This window comes from Vanellus vanellus, assembly GCF_965231255.1.
Source record: "Vanellus vanellus genome assembly, chromosome: 19".
Taxonomy (NCBI): domain Eukaryota; kingdom Metazoa; phylum Chordata; class Aves; order Charadriiformes; family Charadriidae; genus Vanellus; species Vanellus vanellus.
The window spans coordinates 3828169-3846475 of record NC_138924.1 but is presented as its reverse complement, the minus strand read 5'-3'; the positions used below and the strand labels follow the sequence as shown (position 1 = coordinate 3846475).

At 44.7% G+C, this 18307-nt stretch overlaps 1 protein-coding gene across 1 annotated transcript in view; it reads right to left on the bottom strand.

Annotated features, from left to right (window-relative positions):
• MYBBP1A (MYB binding protein 1a) overlaps nt 1-18307 on the bottom strand; it is a gene marked incomplete at its 5' end in the record, with an annotated part of 62062 nt that overhangs the window by 31721 nt on the left and 12034 nt on the right. Inside the window, 10 exons of the mRNA XM_082492865.1 lie at nt 6399-6467; nt 8326-8457; nt 10798-10909; nt 12143-12277; nt 13125-13282; nt 14417-14581; nt 15308-15448; nt 16111-16200; nt 16932-17083; nt 18185-18272. Coding sequence (XP_082348991.1) covers nt 6399-6467; nt 8326-8457; nt 10798-10909; nt 12143-12277; nt 13125-13282; nt 14417-14581; nt 15308-15448; nt 16111-16200; nt 16932-17083; nt 18185-18272 — 1242 coding nt within the window. The remainder of the gene's footprint in view (nt 1-6398; nt 6468-8325; nt 8458-10797; nt 10910-12142; nt 12278-13124; nt 13283-14416; nt 14582-15307; nt 15449-16110; nt 16201-16931; nt 17084-18184; nt 18273-18307) is intronic.

The following is an 18307-nucleotide window of genomic DNA, read 5'->3' as shown; positions in this document are numbered from 1 at the left end:
GATAACTGTCAAGCAGCCAAGACCTCTTTGGCGGGATTTTGGGATCATATTTTACTCTTCTGGTGATGGCAGCTCTGGCACAGTTCTGTAAAATTATGTCTATATATGTTTGATCCCTTTGGGGAGACTGCCAAAGCACCAAGATTAATTAGTAACTTACCTAAAATACACTTTCTATTAGATAGATTTTAAAGGGTTCCTTGTCACAGACTGCTTTATAAAAACACATTTTGAAATATTAATGAATCTGTATGACATAAGATGACATTTTGAACTCTGTCTCAGTGCCCATTCTCATCTCCACACTAAGTAAAATGACTTTTATTAGTTTCATGACAGCTCTGCTCAGCTTTGCAGAGTTCTAGCCAAATCGCAGAAAATAAAGTCACCTGATGGACAAATACAGCATCATTACGCTCCCAGCTACTGCAACATCCTCAATCAGCTTTAAACGTAAATAAGAAGACAGGATGGTATTCAAACTGATGTGTGATCACAGTGCAAAAATAATTGCAAAGGCTGTGTTGAAATGTACACTCCTAGTGCCTTTCCCAAAGGAAAAGAACAAGGGACAGGTATCAAATCATTTGCCTAAACCCTAAGAAAAAGTTACAGACCAGAAGTGGTCTAAGCGCTTGCCAGTATAGGCGAGATGGGGAAACACCTTACTGCTGGTAGCAGTGGATGTTTCATTTATTAGTCTTCCTTTCCAAACTGGTTCCAATATCGCTAGTCAACAAGCTGGATCTCTCAGGGAAAAGCACGCCGTTCCAGTCCAGACTTCCCGAGAGGCTGTGCTTCAGCCTATTTCCAGTTCAGAGCTGGCACCCGGAGTATGCACTTGCCTGCAGAAGCCTGCATCAGCCGTAAGCCTGGGTACCACAATGCAACCAGCCACACATTTTCCTTCTTCGCTTGATCCTCAGACTAACAGAGGAAGTTTTTAGGGCAAAAGCATTAGTTCATGGACTCATCCAGTCTGCTGGCAGCCCCAGCATGTATGAGAAGGGGGGGGGGCACTGCAGCGAGAACCTCATCACAATTAACCATGTACCACCACCAAGGGGTTTGTGCTGTAACAGCATCAGAGGGACAGCCCAAGACCGCACACAGTTACAGAACTGCATGTTACTGTAGCTATACTGATACTGCTAAAAATAAACCAGGAAGACATTCCTCACCTAAGGCTCAGGAGCGTTCCGGTATGCAGCTGAGTCATGCAACAATCATTAAATTAAACACATCTTGATCCCTGGTTTACGCTCCACCAGCATAAGCCAAAAAAGCAAGCCTTTTGTGTGTATTGAAAAAGCAGTACTGCACCCACTGAAACAAGACACAAGGAAGTAATTTGAAGGTTAAGGTCTCCTGGAAAACAATTGCAGTAGTAAGATCGAATTGTATTAAGAAAGGAGGAAGCGAGAACAAGCTCACACACATTTTTTTTTCTGAACAGAATTTGAGAGAATGTGTTTAGTGCTTGTGGAAGACATCGGACTGACAGCAACATCCTTAGTCAATAGAACAGCACAAGCCTCCCCCACCTGTCAGCACCACACACATTCTGCTTGGCTCACTGCAAGGCTTTGCACTGCCAACGGGATCATCTGTGCCAGAAGCTTAATGCAATTCATTACCTGTAGGTCAACTCAAGGGTATAACACAAGCTCCATTTTTGATGACTTGCCACTTTCCCATACCAGTCTTATCACTGGAGACTATATCCCCAGCTGTCATTTGTACCTAAGCTACTCAGAGCACATTTATGTATGCAGTAATGCACGCACGTACGGCATGTTAGCTCCACTTTACTCAGGTGTAAGCACTTGATAGATTTCTCTTACCAGGAAAATCTGCCTATATGTACAAAAAGATTGTGAGGTATGCACCAGTCCCGTTTTCCTACTGCTGAAGACATTTCTGCTGGCCATTACCGCAAGCACAAGGTCATAGTTAGTGTGACTGATCTTTAGGACCTCAGTCCTCAAAACTGCATCCAACAAGCTGGATTAGACGACCCAAAAAATTTCATTCTTTACCACCTTCTTTCTTCTTTACTTTAAGTTGTAGCACGTCTCACACACTACAGGTCCTCTTGAAAAGCTTCATAGCAGCTGCTTACAATATAGTAATCTCATACAATTTCTATCCACTTCTTTCTACAGCAGACAACAGTGCTAGAACACATCCCAGGCATGAGGCAGGGCATATTCTGAGAAAACAGTGAAGCTTTAAGGTGTATGTTGGTTTAACTTATACATATGGGAAAGCAAGGATCAAGAAGAGTTTAGGAAAAAGATCCCAACTGCTACTGTAGTAGAAAAAAAAAAACACAAAAAACCCACAGCAAAACCCACCAGATTTCTCTGTACAAGAAATGAAAGACAACTAAACATTAGTGTGTTCATTTTTTAAAAGCCTGAAGCATTTTAACTTGCACACAGGCACCTTTGGGACAGCAGTCTTCCTTCTTTAGCTCCACATTTCAAGAAATGCAAAATTGGAAACATAAGCCAGCCAACAGGTAACACTAAGCATTCAAAGCACCATTTGAACTGGCAGAATATGATTCGTAGTGTCCTGCAGTCAGTGTGGTCTCACAGAAGTCAAGAAGTCCAGCTCAGATGCATGAACTGCCAGAAATTAGGTGATTTTTGCAGATCCACTGTCACACAGATCTTTATCTTCTATCTTTCTGATGTATAGGTTTAAACGGGTACTAAGCAAATTCAGGGTGGGATGACAACCCTCTCTCCATGGTCTTGCCTTCCCCCACTCACAAATGACACCAATATTTCCAGCTCTTTCCTTTTCCAGGGAAACTGCTGTATTACTGTCTCCTGCAGGCATCCGTGCTCCACGAGTAACATCAGAGGAAAAGAACTTGTCCACACGTACAAGCTTCAGTTTCAAGTTCAGTCTCAATAAGTCCACTGCAAATTCACCTTTCCATTTTATAACTTCTTATACAGGTTGAGCTTACTGCTCAGAAAACCTACTAACCCAACCACTGTGAGCCAGGTTTAAAACTGCCTTAAGAGCTCTAACCCCCCAAAGTGCTATTCCTTTTATCTCACAAATTAATTCAGTATGGAGGTGAACAAACTTACTGCTGCTTTAGGCACATAGGAAGAGTTGTCAGAGGAAAAGGGCTGACCTGATGTCAGTCACACTATCTACAGTTCTTGTTCTAAAGCTTCCTTTTTTTCCCGCTAAGCTTTGCATCAAGATGCACCCTCTGATACACCCACCTTTGGATATCTCCAGAAGACCCTTCTCCAGAGCAATCACACAGGCCAAAGAAATGCATCCCCCAGAAAGGCATGTAATACCCATCCATAGCTACAAACACCTTTGTCTTTACAGACACAACACTGCTGCTGAGCGTTCAATGTTCGATGAGGGTTTTAGACATGAGCAACTGAGGGAGACAGGATGCACAGAAAGGCTGCAGCAATGCAAGAACCAGTTGCCCGAGTCACTAGCTACAGCCGACAGTCCACACAGACAAACTCTGCTTTCCAATATTCTTGTACTCACTTCACAGGAGCCGTAATTTCATGTTAACCAGCACTGCAGTTTGATGAAATAAATCGCAGCTTTCACCCAGCCACTCCTTCCCCTCAACGGATTATCCCTGTGCTCTGAGCAACACAATTGATCAAAGTTAATTTTAATATAGCAAAGGGGGGGGGGGGGGGGAGATACATGTGCAAGGAGAAGGTAAGTTTTCAGCCAAATCATCCTCATGTCTATTTTGTGATGTAACAGCATGAACACTTGGGCACCAGGCAGACAGCGAGGTCCCTGGGGTCAGGACAAATGGCTGGGGCTGGAGAGGCCAGACTGCTCCTCTCCAAGCCAACGCCAGCTGAGCAGCATTTGAACGGCCCCTGCATTTCCTAGAGGATCCTCTCTCACTTACAACTGCCCAGAAATTGAGTTCAGCAGACCTGCAGCAGCCCACAACAGAAAGCACAGGAACAACATTTCACATACAATTTGGAGTTTGTTGTTTCTTGACAAGAGCCCAGGGAGGTCCGGGCCTCGCTGTACACAGTGTGGTGTACGGAGCACACAGGAAAAGCGCTGCAAATCCCCTCAACTGGGCTAGTCCGGGGTGATCACTTAGTGATCAAGTCTGACTTTACCCTAGAGGCCCCAGCAAGAGCAGAGACCCCTGAAACAAGAGCTGGACACGTACGCCAGTGGCTGCAAGACCTTGCCTTAAAAAACTCGGGGACCAGTCTTGCCGAGAGGAGAGATGGAACAGACCCCTTACCTCCAATGCTGCTCTCACAAATGCCCAGGTACTTGGGGTGAGGAGGAAGGAACTCTTCCCCCTACATCCTCCTCATGAACCGCTTTTCCTTTTGTTCAAAACTACCTAAAAGCCCAACCTGAAGGCGCATCCACTTTTCCTACCCCCTTGGGAAGGGCCTCCCCAAGCCAGCTGGGAGAGCGGCCAGCAGCCCTGCTGGGCCAGAGCCCCCGGACAACCCCTGGCCAGAGCTGTGAGCCCCCACCTTCCTGCACAGAGCACGGCTCTCCCCACCCAGCACGGCCCCGAGGACTCCCTGCCAAAGGGATCTGCAGAGCCAAGAAGTCAAAATCACAGTGGGATTAGCTGTTCATACAGATGCAGCAGGCATAGCCAGAACGATGAGCATTAATAATAGGAGTGTTAGAAGGGAAATTAAGCCTCATGTTAAAGTAGCTTAGTCCCAGAGACAACTAAAGGCCAATGTTCAGGGGCTGAAAATGGGTGACTAACCCACTTACCTCTCGACCATTGGGGCTGGCCAAAGTCAAGAGTATCAGGAGACCTTTGGCGTCCTCAGGACTCTGAGTTAGGACAGCCCTGTTGGCAGCTGAGCCCCTCTACCTCGCTCCCCCAGAGGCTGGCAGGAGCTGCAGACTCCCGAAAAGTCATCCTCCTGCTTTACCCATGACATCACTTTGCCACACACACATCTAGCTTGCCCCCTACCCCCTGGGATACCACCAGAGCATACTTGCATTGAGAATCAGTGGGAAAATTTAATTGAAAACCTGTAAAATTGAACATTTGATGAGAGGAAGCCAGAATTCCTGAAAAGGAAGCAGTGTGCACAAAAATGTAAAGCTGCAACTCCAAGCTCCACAGGCTCTGCACAGCTTACTCTCCATGTTGCCTTTGTTTAAACAGTAGTATATCCGTGTTCTCTATCCAGTCTCCCACACACAGTGCACCACACATCCTCCCCTACTCCTCCCACCCACAGATAAACAGGCTCTGGAAACAAAGCTTGAGCAGATAAGTGTGGAAGCCCTGAAAGAAGGACAATGCTATTCCCTATGGGGAAGCAAAGATAGCCACATAAATGAAGCTGTCTGCTTGGGATGCTGTTCTGGTCTCTTGAGGATAGGATCAAGTACGTGCCTTACAATTAATTCGCTTGTTATTTGTGTAACGCATCCTTATTTCTATCCACTGAAATTACTAATAGCTTAATTCACTCTCTTTTTTTGCTCTTCTTTAAATCAGAGCCATTCCTGTTGGGTAAAAGAGCCTGAAATGCAATTTACACTAACAATGTAAAGCAACCTTACTGTGAACACATACCTAGCCCTTCACATTCCCTCCAATGATCAGAAACAATAAAACAGCTATTTATGAAACAGAAAGGTCAATCTAGGATGCACTTCTGCAGGGGACAGACGCACATTACTGCTAGGGGGTGGGAAAGTTTGAGACACGGTGCTACTGGCCTAAAGGGGTTTTGGTTATTAACTGCGTGTAAGGCACCCCCACTAAAACGCTGAGAGGCCCCATTCCCTGCTCATGCAACAGTGAGCTGTGCACTCACCCTGCAATGTTTTATTGATAAGGCTCCACTAATTTTCTGTTGGTCAGGCACATGCAATCAACCATCAAAAATCAGATCTATAGTACAGGTGGTTTTAAACGAGACAGAAGCACAAAGCCCGTGTTTTCTAATGCAGGACAGCTGGCAAGGCGTGGAACAGACTCAAGAAGCTAACCTTGACTTAGCATTAGGAGGAAAGGATTATAACAGGCTGCATTAATACAGAGGAACATCTTACCAATAAGTACTTAATCAAGGAATGAGCAACTGAACGCAACCCCTACAACAATCATGCTGCAGGCAGTTCTTAAAGGACACACTATCAAAGAACCCCGCACGACGGCGAATATATAAGCTACTTCCACAACTTCAGTCACATACCTAAAGCGGCAAGCAGTATTTGCAACAGCTGTCCCCCCTCCCCGAAGCCCACTTCCCGAAATTGGACAGCCCTAGAGGCAGCGATAAGCATCATCTGAGCTGCCGTGATTAAGTGACTTCTAAAATTGACTATTTAATACAGCTTTGTTTGTTTGCTTTCCTTCTTACCTGGTGATGTTGCCTGGCTCCTGCTGTGATAGACTTGACAAGAGTATCTACTAATGGCTTACACATGATCTGTAACAAAGAAAGACCCAGTCTCTTATTAGCGGTTGGCTGATAGACAGGTTTGTTTTTCAAGCAAAACAGTCTATATTTTACACAGCTTCTTGAGTGAGAAGAAAATGCCTCTAGAGAGAAAAATGCCCAGAGATCAGCAACAGCTTATTTGAAAATTAACAGCTTGGCTCACACCAGCCTTGAGTGAAATCTTGATCACAAGGAACTCAGCAGCAAAACTCTTAAACTGGAAAAATCAGGCAAAGATTTCACCTCCTGTGTTCTGCATTGTTCTTTATTTAAGTCTGCATCTGCCTGATACTTTACGTAAGCAGTTCACTTCGCACAGAGGAAGAGTCCCAGAGGCAAAGGAGAACATGCTGAGTTAGAGTGGAGAATGTCAGAGCTTGGGGAAAGATCTGAACCCACATGCTAAAGGGGCCAGAACAACTGTGTCAGGGTAAAAGCCTCTCTGGAGACAGGTTACCTTAAAGTCCTCCCTTGCAACAAGTCTTCATCAAAACAACCTTTCTAGAGGAGGGGTACCTGTCAGCAAAGCTTGATGAGCCTCTGTTCTGGCCCAATCCATCACTTTCTATGTTTATGGGCAAAATATTTCCAAATTGAGGGGCACAAGGAACCCAGGCGCAAGAAATGAGAAAGTATCTGGACTGCATGTACCTTACTGGCATATCTCTAACGCTGTCTATCAGGCACTGGAAGGTCTGGCCCCAACAAAGCATGGACAGCAATTTGCTGCACCGTTCACTGACATATTGTGCAAATGGTTATTCCAACCACACCACCCAAAATGGCTTCTTTTTGGGAGTAAGAAGACTATTAAAAGAACAGACAGCTCTAGCAAATGGGCAAAGCCCAGCTTTAAACAGGCCAGTATCTGTATATATCATTACCTTTCTTTTATAAAAGGGATAAGCTTGGAGATTTTAAAAGACTGCAAGGAACAGTCACATGGAATCCACCGGCTCTAGAAAACTGCAGATGGGATCTTAAGCTTGCTGTCCATGTGGACACAACTCTTCTCTTCCCCCTATTTCATAAACTTACATGCGTGGCATCACGGGCTGGTGTTCTAAGAAACCCAGTATGCAAAAGAACTCTCTCCTGCACAGATTCCCTCAGAGTCTGAAAGCATCTTCCCCCAGTTACACAAGCCTATGTCTCCTCCCACCATCCCGTCAGGTTGAACCTCTTGAGAAAAGGTTTCTGGCAACTGTCTCTACCTCACTCTGACCTAAAAATCCTTGAAGAACTGTATAACATTCAGACTCAAGGCCTGTTTCTTAAAAACTGGCTGTCCTCATAGTGGAGACCAGCTCCAGGCATAGGTCAAGTTTGCAGGAAATACCTCAAACATTTCAGACACTGACACCGTCTGAACATCCAGCTTGCAGATTAGATTCCAGTTAGACTCATTGCTCTACAGTCTTCTTGGAAGAAAAGTGATAAACTGAGCATGCAATCACAGCAAAGCTGGACAGGAGCTATATTAGCTGTTTAAACAAGCTGCCCCCTCTGCCTTTGTGCAAACCTTGCTAATCCATGTTGTCTTGAATACTGGTTAAAAACTAGAGCTTCTTAGGCTATGCTTTGAAGAGCAGCCTTGTGTTCATTGATGTTCTCCATGCAGTAAGTACCCCAATCCAAACCACACATGAGATCCTGGCCTTCTGCAGTGCTGCTATCAAAACACGCAGTATTAAGAGTCTGAGCGGGAGAAGATCCTAGGAAACCTTACTGCGGTTTTAAAAGCCTGCAATAAAGCGGAGAAATTTCTCTCCCTACTTCCCCTAGAATTACAACCATACTTTGTAAGCACCGGAAGACAACATACCACACAACCAGCAACACTTACCGGGAAGCGTCTGAAGAGATCATGGAACATGGAGCTTGTAAGGGCACTCTTCCGTTGAGTCAAGAGTTGTGTCAGTGCTTGCCGATATATTACAGTCACCCTCTCCATATCCAAACAACCTGTGCTCAAAAGCTATAGGGAAAAAGCAGAACAAAAAAGTTTCCTGTGAAATGCAAGGGTGAATCACCAGAAATGAAGTAATTCATTTCTACCAATGCACATGGATTTTTCCAACAACTAGATATTCTTGGGTACTTGATATGATACAGGCCTATGAGATACAACACAGAACCATGAAGATACAACAAAGTGGGCCCCAAACATGCTCTCTCAAATACCAACAGCCGTATGACCACATTAGTGAAGGGCAGCACAGCTTTCTAGTAAGACTACATACACTACATGTAGTGTGATGTAGTGTGGAGGCTCTGCTTCTAGGTTTGTGGTGGGCATATCTAACACATATCAGGTTCACAGAGCGCTCAAAGACCATCCTGCAGCAGCTGTGCTGTGCACATCGTGTTCTCAGCTGTAGAGCTATCTGAATCTGTAAATATTAGTGTATGTAGATATCCAGATCTATATACACTTAGCAGCTATGTCCGAGTAATCAGCAGACAAGCCCTAGCTCTGATCAGGGATCCAGCAATCCCAGAACCGTATAAACGTTCTAATATCCCCCTCTGGCGGGGAATAAGAAACCCAGACATGCAGCAACCGGCCATATGGATCTAAACTAACAACACAGAGGTGAATGAAGAGCTAAGTGTGGAGCATCGCATCCCAACATTCCCGACTGTTCTCCTATTGCCAGGGAAGCACAGCACTCTAGGAAGAAAGAAAAACTTAAGGCCCAGGGGCTCAAAGAAGTGATCTTCACAATAGTGGGTGGGCCTTTTGCAAATCTCTGCCCAAGCAATTTTTCCATGGCCTCATAGCAAGTTAAAGCCATGTTCATGTGTTCCCTTCTCACATCAAACTCCAGTGCTACTGCAGCTGAATGCAGCCTAGAGTGGAACAGGGGAGATGGCTCTTGAAATATATGACCTGTTTCGTAGCCAAGTGTCTATACATAGCACTTATTTGACATACACATCTGCAGGGAAAAAAAATTGATTCCTCCTCCCATGCAGATGTTTACTGTAAAAAATTTCTTTTATAGTAACAGGCTTTTCCATAAATTTGGCCACTACATCATAGGGTCTGCTCTAATTCCACTTTTCTGCTTACTGAAAAGCCCCATATATGCTCACAAAGCACTGCTCACTGGAAACACCCCACACCTGTGTCTCTGGTTTCCCACTACAAAACCTTCCCAGCCTCAACACAGCATCAGCACCACACAATCTGAACTGTGTCACTTCCCTCAAACCGGTAACTCACTTGAGTTACTGATTGTGTCCTTGGCTGGTCATGACCACAGCTCTGTTCCTGCAGGAACAGTGCCTTCCCTGTGAATCTACACAAGGATGCTGTGAAGCATGTCCCACTCTAGCCTCAACGTTAAGTATGTTGTTTATATTCCCCACCAATCTCCCACTTTGTTTTTCTTTCCAGAAAAGCCTAGCACAGAACAAGAGCTGCTTGGATTAACACTCTCAGTCTCTCACTAAGCCTTAGAAACATTGGCTATCTTTTCAGCCGCTAATAATATCTCAGTGTTTGTAACTTCCAAGCCCTCCCTTGTCATGAGGTAACCCTGTTTATTTTCCTCCCACGCAAAATGTCAACAGGATTAAGGCACTAATTCCTGCACACAATTTGAGCGGTTCAGAGGCTAGCTGGTGAAACATTACTTGCTAGGCCTCTAGTGGAGGTGACTGGACTGGGCTGCCCAATATATAGGATCACCAAGTTCAGAGACCTGTGAAATTCAGCAGAGACAGTAGGTGAAAGGGGACCAGACAGTAAGGCTCCCCAAGTAATAGACACCCATAACGCAACCAGATGAAGACTCTCTGCAGACAACTACCACCACAATCAGGGCTGCTCCACACTCTCTTCTCTCTGAGATAACTCAGGCCAAACCTCAGAGATAGGAGTTCACTCTCATCCACCACTGTCCTGTGCCTCCCTGCTCCTCAGCACCCTCCCTGAAAAGAACTCAGACTGACTGCCAAGAGGTTAACAGAAAAGAACAGCCAATCAGCCAGAAAAGCAGCATAAATACACATCAGGCTTCTTCAGCAATTAACTTGGATCCACGGTACATCAGCAGCCCCTGGTGGCTATGGGCAAGCAGGCACTGAAGAGGCAGGAGGGTGAGGGCCAGAAGGGGAAAGGGAATGCAACAGGGTTTTTTTTCTGTGAACATCAGAGTATGTGGTCTGGTGACAGTTTTGAAATTTGTAACCCACGTATCTGGAGGCAGAAGGAATAGTGAGACTGAATAAACAAGGCCCACTCACAGAAATGGGGTAATGCAACATTACTGGCAAAAATCACTGCCTCAAGAGAAGCTTGCTGTCTTACCTGACAAGCCTGCGGGACGGTGTTGCTCTGTTTCTCTGGCAGAGGGGCGGGAGTTGTTGATGACTTATCAGATGTGTTTCCTCTCAACACTTTGAGCAGGTATAATGAGGCACTAAAAAAGAAAAGGAAAAGGGGAGAACGTAGCAGTTACCACAGCATCACGGCGCTACTGCAAAACTACCTGAGGGCAGAGGCCAAATGATGCAGGCAGCTTATTCTGTACCAAGGGAGGTTAAAGAGTCCAAGAGAGCCCCTTCTCTCAGTCTAACCCACTCTTGCCAGACCTAAAGAAAAATAAATCTAAGAACGCCGCATCATTTCATTATCTATCACTGCAGTCAGGCATCCCCACTATCAGCCTGATTTCCTAAAGCTCACGCTTTTGACTAGCACTGCTTGAGGACTTCTGCATTTGCCCAGAATTTCCGAGCCTGCCCAGCTCAGCCAGCGCTGCAGTGCAGCCCTCTCAGCCCAGGCTGCTGTGTGCCTGAAGAACTCGGGCATATCAACTGAGAGAGCGTGCAGACAGTCTGCTGCTTTTGAGAAATGTTGTATTAACTGGGCATGGCTCCACTCAGGACTGCCACTGCCAGGAAGCTGTCAGGGAGCCATGCAGCACACACAGCCAGCCCCTTGTTGTCAGGAAGTACCGTGGTTCCTTCACAGCCACAAGCCAGGCTGAGTTGACCATGCAATGTGCTACCCACTGCACACACAGTTGTGTTGAGAAATCCCAGACAGAGTATGAAAGTCCTCCTGAAACTGCCTGCAAGTCCCAAGAGGGCCTACTGGTAAGCGTCACTCCCATTTAAACCAGGAAACAGCAAGATTGCCCATGTTTCCTAACAAATACGCATACAGCTTATCTTAATTCACCTGTATTCAGCAGCAAAGTAATTATTGGTATGTACAATCACGACTCATTATCATTATTGTCCTCATTATGCTATCACGGAGACAGTAAAACCACTGTATCATTGCAGTTTGACTGTAATGAGCAATCATTGCAGATTGACTGTAAGTTACACTCATGCCTGCCCTGAATCACACACAATTCATTACTCCCCGATGAAGCCTCAAGGAAGCACTTCCCATCACTATCCGCAAAGCTGTACCAGATCATTTCTGTATCACAGAGCCCATAGAAAATGATCACCAAAAAACGGACATCTGTTTGAAAGTGCTCCATACTGCCAGGATGACCGACTAGTCCTCATGTTATGACACAGATGCTGGCACCTAGCCTTCATCCAATCTCTCACTTCTCTGTTTTAACATGCAGTATTACATCTGCTTACAGACCAGCCCACAGCGCCGAGTAGAGACGCTCCTTTTTAACACTCACCTGAAATAATAGAGAGCCACTGAAGAGTCAGTGTGCTTGCAGGCCTTCTTCACAAGCCTCTCCACAAAGGCATGCAAATCTTCTTGCAGGGCATCCACTCTCTTGCAGTACTGCTTAGTTCGGCACAATGAGTTCCTGGAAAAGCATTAGAAACAAACCCAAAGCCATTACCTACAGAAAGAGCTCTGGGAGACAGGTGGTTATGAATCCTTATCACTGGGCTCAGGGCGACACATGAACAAAAATGGTGCTAGCTCTGGGCAGCAAAAGAGGAATTCACTGCTGTGGCAAGACAGATGAGGAAACTTACTGCTTTTCACCTTCAAGCACCTATTTAGGCATCAGCCAGCATTCCTCCAGAGCTCCCACAAAGGGGACTGGCTGCCTCAAACCCTGTTTCTGCAAACTGTTTCTCAACAGGGGGTAGAGAGCAGTGCTGAAAATGCTTTAGAGCAGTGCTGAGGATGTCAGGGAGTGGTGTACAGAAGACACACCATGTCACACATCATGCACTATGTCTGTGTCTAGCTTGTATGATGCCTCACTTCTGGCCATGAACAGAGAGAATTTGCACTCTGCCTGTCTCAATAATAACGTGTTGGGAGTTTCATTCCAGCCATGGCAGCAACGCTGTAAGCCTAAGGAGCTGTTGCATGGCCTGACTCAGAGGTCAGAGGCCTGTGGAGATATTCAGTGACATGGCACCATGCCTGCAATACCAAAGTTCATTCCTAAGGTTTTCACCTGCAAACAGGTTTGACACATGAAGTTCCTTAGACTAGAAAACCCAGATCCTGATGTTTTTCCTGCAGCTTATGACTAAGCATTGTGTTCGTGTGTGGTGCTGGTAATCTAATTCTACACAATCCATAAGCACAGCAACTCTCTTTGGACCTAGAAAGACCAACTTCTGGGATTCAACCAGCACCACTGATGTCTATCAAAAGCCATTGCCTATTACTGGAGGACTAAGGACACTTACCTGAAGATATTGGCCGTTTTCTGGAGGAAGTCAATCTCCTGCTTATCAGAGTCTGAGCTCATGCATTGTTCAATCACATGAAGCAGGGGCTCAATGATGTCAAACACCAATGGGTTCTCTGATTGTTTAGTCAGGAATGCTTCAATCAGATCCAGCACCTGCAAACAAACAAGTACTGATGTGAGAACTAATACAGTCAGGGAAACATGATGGATCTACCCAGAGCAGCTCCTTCAGGCTGGAGTGGGCTACATAGCAGCTGGAGGGGGCTGAAGAAAACTATTTGAAGCTGAGATCTGTACACCTTCTGCTATCATTTGTACTGCTAGGGCACGAGAAACAGAAAATTAAAAATTCAAAACTGCAGATTAAAGGCTATCTGTTGACTTCAGCCTATTTTGTGCAGTGACACTATTTAGAAACAGCAGGTATGAGACTCACTGCTACCTGGCCAGACCTGCAGTCACTATCACTAGGCACAGATCTCCGTTAGCATCACTGATAGCTCTCACCCCTGCAAGCCCCCTTCGACTTCCAGACAGTGCATTAGCATAAAATCAGCCTCTCAGAGCACAGTATCAGAATGAAAATGCAGTAAAGCCAATGGCTCACTACACCGTTGAGCCTTCATCTTGGCTAACCTCACAACAGACATCTCCATACACGAGTGGCTGGAGCTGTCCCTGGATGCCCGAATATCCCAGACAGTCCACGCTGACACCAGGTGGCCTGAAGTCAGTATTGCAGTCACAGATAACCAGAGTGTGGGTCGCGATTTTACTCAAAAGTAAAATTACTGAAAAGAAAATTGGTTCTGTTACACCTCAAACCAGGACAGGGTGTTAATCATAATCCTCCTGATTTTACTAGCATAACAAGCCAAAACCCCCCCAAACTTACACTGCAAAATTACCAGAGAGATTTTATGCATGACACATTAGGGGAGATCAAACTTGTCCAGTTTACCAAAACTGACAGACACCTACCTTTGGGTAGGTGTGGGGAAGTATCTAATAAATTGAAGCATTTCAGATCAGCAAATGGAAACCACAGTTCACTTGCTGAAAGCACAGTCTTTTTTTGAAGTAGGCCCGTGAAGCCCCAGGCACTGACCACGATATTGCTGTGCCAGGTGCTGTACAAAGCCAAAACAACCCAGACCCAACCTCCACGATCTTATGACATACATGAATGTCCAAACTCGTCAGTGTTAAGTAGTTCATGCTATGCAGTAGGTTACAACTAATGTGCTAGTAAGCCAGAGGTCTTCACACCAAACACTTATCTCCCACCTTAATCTTGAAATCTCTCCGTAGGATTGTCTCTTTCCGTATCTTGTCTTTCTCATCCTTCTTCGCCTGGATCCGTTTCTGCTGCTCTGCAAAAAGGGCTGAGATGTTCTTGTCAAGAGCCATCATAGCCTCATCATCCAGCTCTTCATCACTGTCATCTCCTCCCTTTTGTTTTTAGAATTCAAAAACAACATGTCATCTCATGTACTTCAAAAAGACAGGGCAGAGAAAACCATAACCAAGACCAGACTCCCAGTAGGGATGCAGCTACCTCTAGACCCAGAATAACAACATGGGGAGGGAAAACAGATGCTCAGACCCATGAGAAATCTAGGTTATATTTTCTATCAGGTAATCCAGGCTGCACAGTACTAACATGTAGAGTAAGAGGATCAGGAGAGGGAAGAGGCTGAGGTTTTGACACTGACTCCCTCTGGGTTGCTGCTCCTTCAGTAAAGAGGTTAATATGTTGTTATGTCTGTAGCTTTTATAGGAATCATTAAACCACACTCCAACGCTGCTACAAGAAGTCTCCAGAGTGGCCTACAGAGATCACACTCCTCCGCACAGGCCAGCCAATACAGGCACCATGTAATAGTATCTCAGTGCTTTAGTTCACATCAATCTCATTTATTACAGGCAGGAATACAAGCTACATCAGGCTAGACTGGACAAGCTAAAGCACTCAAGACACACTAACAATAAATAAAAGAACAAGTGACTCATTCCCACAGCTTGCTTTGAAGATCCTGACCTCTTGCTTCAAATGCCATACAAAGATGACGGCCAGGGTTATCACTGCATGGGCTCAGACAGGATGTGTGCATTAGCTAATCTTTCACCACCCCAAACCTCCTGGTATCTGTATCAAGGTAGGCAGTGAAAACGTACCAATGCATTCCCTGCTTGGAGAACATTCATCAGCTGACTGCGAAAATCATCATCAACTTCTTCATTCTTTTCCTCCTCTCCACTGTCATTCTCTTCTTCAGTGTCACCTTCATCTGAGGAGTCCTCACTTCCTTCCTCGTCCTGAGGAACAAAAGTTCATCTCCTGACTCCACTGTTCTTCAAGCCCTACTCAATTCTCAGGTGTTCAGAAATAAAAACTCAAGCCTCCCCTCACCCCCCTACCTTGCTTCCAGCCCTCAGATTCAAGTAAAGACACCTCAGATAATGAGATACCAGATCTTCACAAAAGCCAAAAGCAGAACATAATACAGACTTCTCTGTCATATTAAATGAGCATCAAAAAGAAGTTTGCAAGGAACGTCTGAAGTAACAGCCCCAATCTGCCTCTCCTTTCTGCTAATGCTTGTAATGCTTTGTGACTAGAATCTCTGCAGTTCTTAAACCCTGAATTCAGATGGCTGTGCATCACAGCAGTGATTCGGTCTGTGCCTGCAAAGGAGGGAGGTCTATGCTACTTTCAGGATGCAGTCACTTGCTCTCAGGAAGTCTTCTATTCAAACAGCCATACCTACAACAGCATTTTCCTTCAAGGCCAGAAGACTAATAAACATGCACTTCCAACAAGCCATTTGTGTGTTGCACTTTTAAAATAAATCTTAATAGCCATTTTACTCAAGACAGAGAAATACAATTATGTCTATTACCACAGATCAGGAAAAACATGATATTTAAACAGTGAAGGTCTGGACAGTATTTGTCACTGGCAATGGCACATCAATTACCATGTCCTGGGCAGATTTGATCTTTTTTTTCGATTCTTCCATCACAACAACAGCACTTTCTTCATTTTGCTCCTGGTATGGGTCAAGAACCTGCAAATAAGAGGGACTTTTGTTTTTTCAGTGTTTTGTTTTGATGCATTTCTTCTGTACAACAGACAGGAATTTTGGCACAGTATGCCAGTTAAATAATGAAATAGTAAGTAAGGGCATTCAACTTCATGGCTTAGCGTATTAGTAAACATGATATTCTAAGTTCTTTCTATAAGAAACAAAAAAGGTGGAGAAAACTGAAGAGACTAGTGACATCACACATTTCGATTTTCTACAAATGAAGTATTAGGTTCATCATATAAAGCACCTGACAGCTCACCTTTGCAATCCACATATTACTCTCTCAGAAGACACCACCTTACTCAGTGGTACGATCAATTCAGATTTTCAGTATCACTTATTTTTAGCACCTCTATGCTTAGCCTTTCTAGGAAAAATAAGTTGTTACCATTTATACTAATGTATAAAATCTATCAGCTATATAAACTGACCCAGGAATTTCTTCAGCCTAAAACTACCAAAGAATACAGCTTAAAGATAGCAGGTCTCAGGCTCCCATAAAAAAAACAAACAAAACAAACAAACAAACAAAAAAAAAAAACACAACTCTCTGCAAGCTACATGTAAGCTACATTTAAAATTCAGTAGCACACATTATCAGACATTTTCTAAATCTAGGAAGCTTTTATTTAATCCCAAAATAGAGACATGCTTATATATCTGTTAAAGACAAGACAGGTGAACAACACAATGCCCTACTAGTTACTTACATCCAGGATCAGCTGCAAGCCCCTCTTGGTCAGATTAGGGCATATCCGTACAAACACGCTCCTGGAAATCCTACGTATGAGTAGGCTGGGCTGGGCAAGGAGGGACAGAAGGATTTCCACCATCACCTCAATCCATCCTGGCTCTGCATTGTCTGCACAGGAACAAACAAACAATGACAGGAAGAGGCAAAAACACTGTGCTGGCACATCAATAACAGACTGCAGAAAACGTCATCAAGGAAAAGATGACAGTCCTCCTACCTGACTATTAGAAGTACAGACCAGAAAAAAATCAGGGGTGAAGCTAAAGACTGTAGCTGTACTGGAAGGCTACTAACCATAGGGAGAAACATGCTTGAAATTGTCTTCAGGCCACTCCAAAGCCTTACCAGGTAACAAAACCTACTATTCGCTAAATCATTACTTAGATTAGCGGTTCTGCAAATCACGCGACACCTACTTAGCCACATTAAAGCAATCAGCAGCTAGTCAGCAAAAGTATACACATTTTATAGTGTTTCCAACGAAATCAGGAGTCACAGCAGCCCATGAGAAGTGCTCACATTTGAAAATGGTCCATTAGTCCAAAAGTCTGGGAATCCTGATCTACGTAAAACCAAGCCACCATAGAATTACAGCTTTTATTTTCACAGTACCCTCAAATTTACACACATATTTAAGGAGAACAACAAAACCATAGACAGAGAGGAAGTCTGAAGACGAAGCCAGGTTCTTTCCTGGTCGAATTACAACCTAGCTCCGCAGGTCCTAAATGAAGACTAGCCTAAATCATCAAACAGGCTGTATCTACACTCAGGACACATTTAGTTTGCCCAGAATTTGAGCTCTGAAAGTCCTAAGTTTCAGGCTTGCCAGCTATTATGACAGCCCACAGCTTTGCCTTGGCAGATAGATACCACCGCTCCAAGCTCTTGGCCAGCACAGAACAAGGACTCAAAGAGAATAAACTCCCTTGGACACTGCTCATCTGAACAATGGCCAGCTCTGAAGCCCACCTATCCTTTAATAGGCATGCAGGAACGCAACTCACTGAGGGTTTGGATAGACATCTGGAGCAAGAGACTAGAGATTTAGAAAGACAAAGAAAGAGAATGAAGGAGAGGAGATTCTCCTGGGGATAAGTGCATCAAGCCAGAACTGATGCAGTCAGAGTGCTTCACTAATGCAGAACTGCCGTCTTCTGACAGACCGTTAATAAATCCACTTCATTTCTTTCTGTAGGAAGGACTCACCAGCCTTTTTCGTCTTAGGTTCTTTGCTGAATGCCCTCTCTGTGCAGTTCAGAAGGTCACTCAGAACATCCATTGTTTCAGATGGATTCTGTTTGATCACAAGCAGACAGTAAACACCCTCTC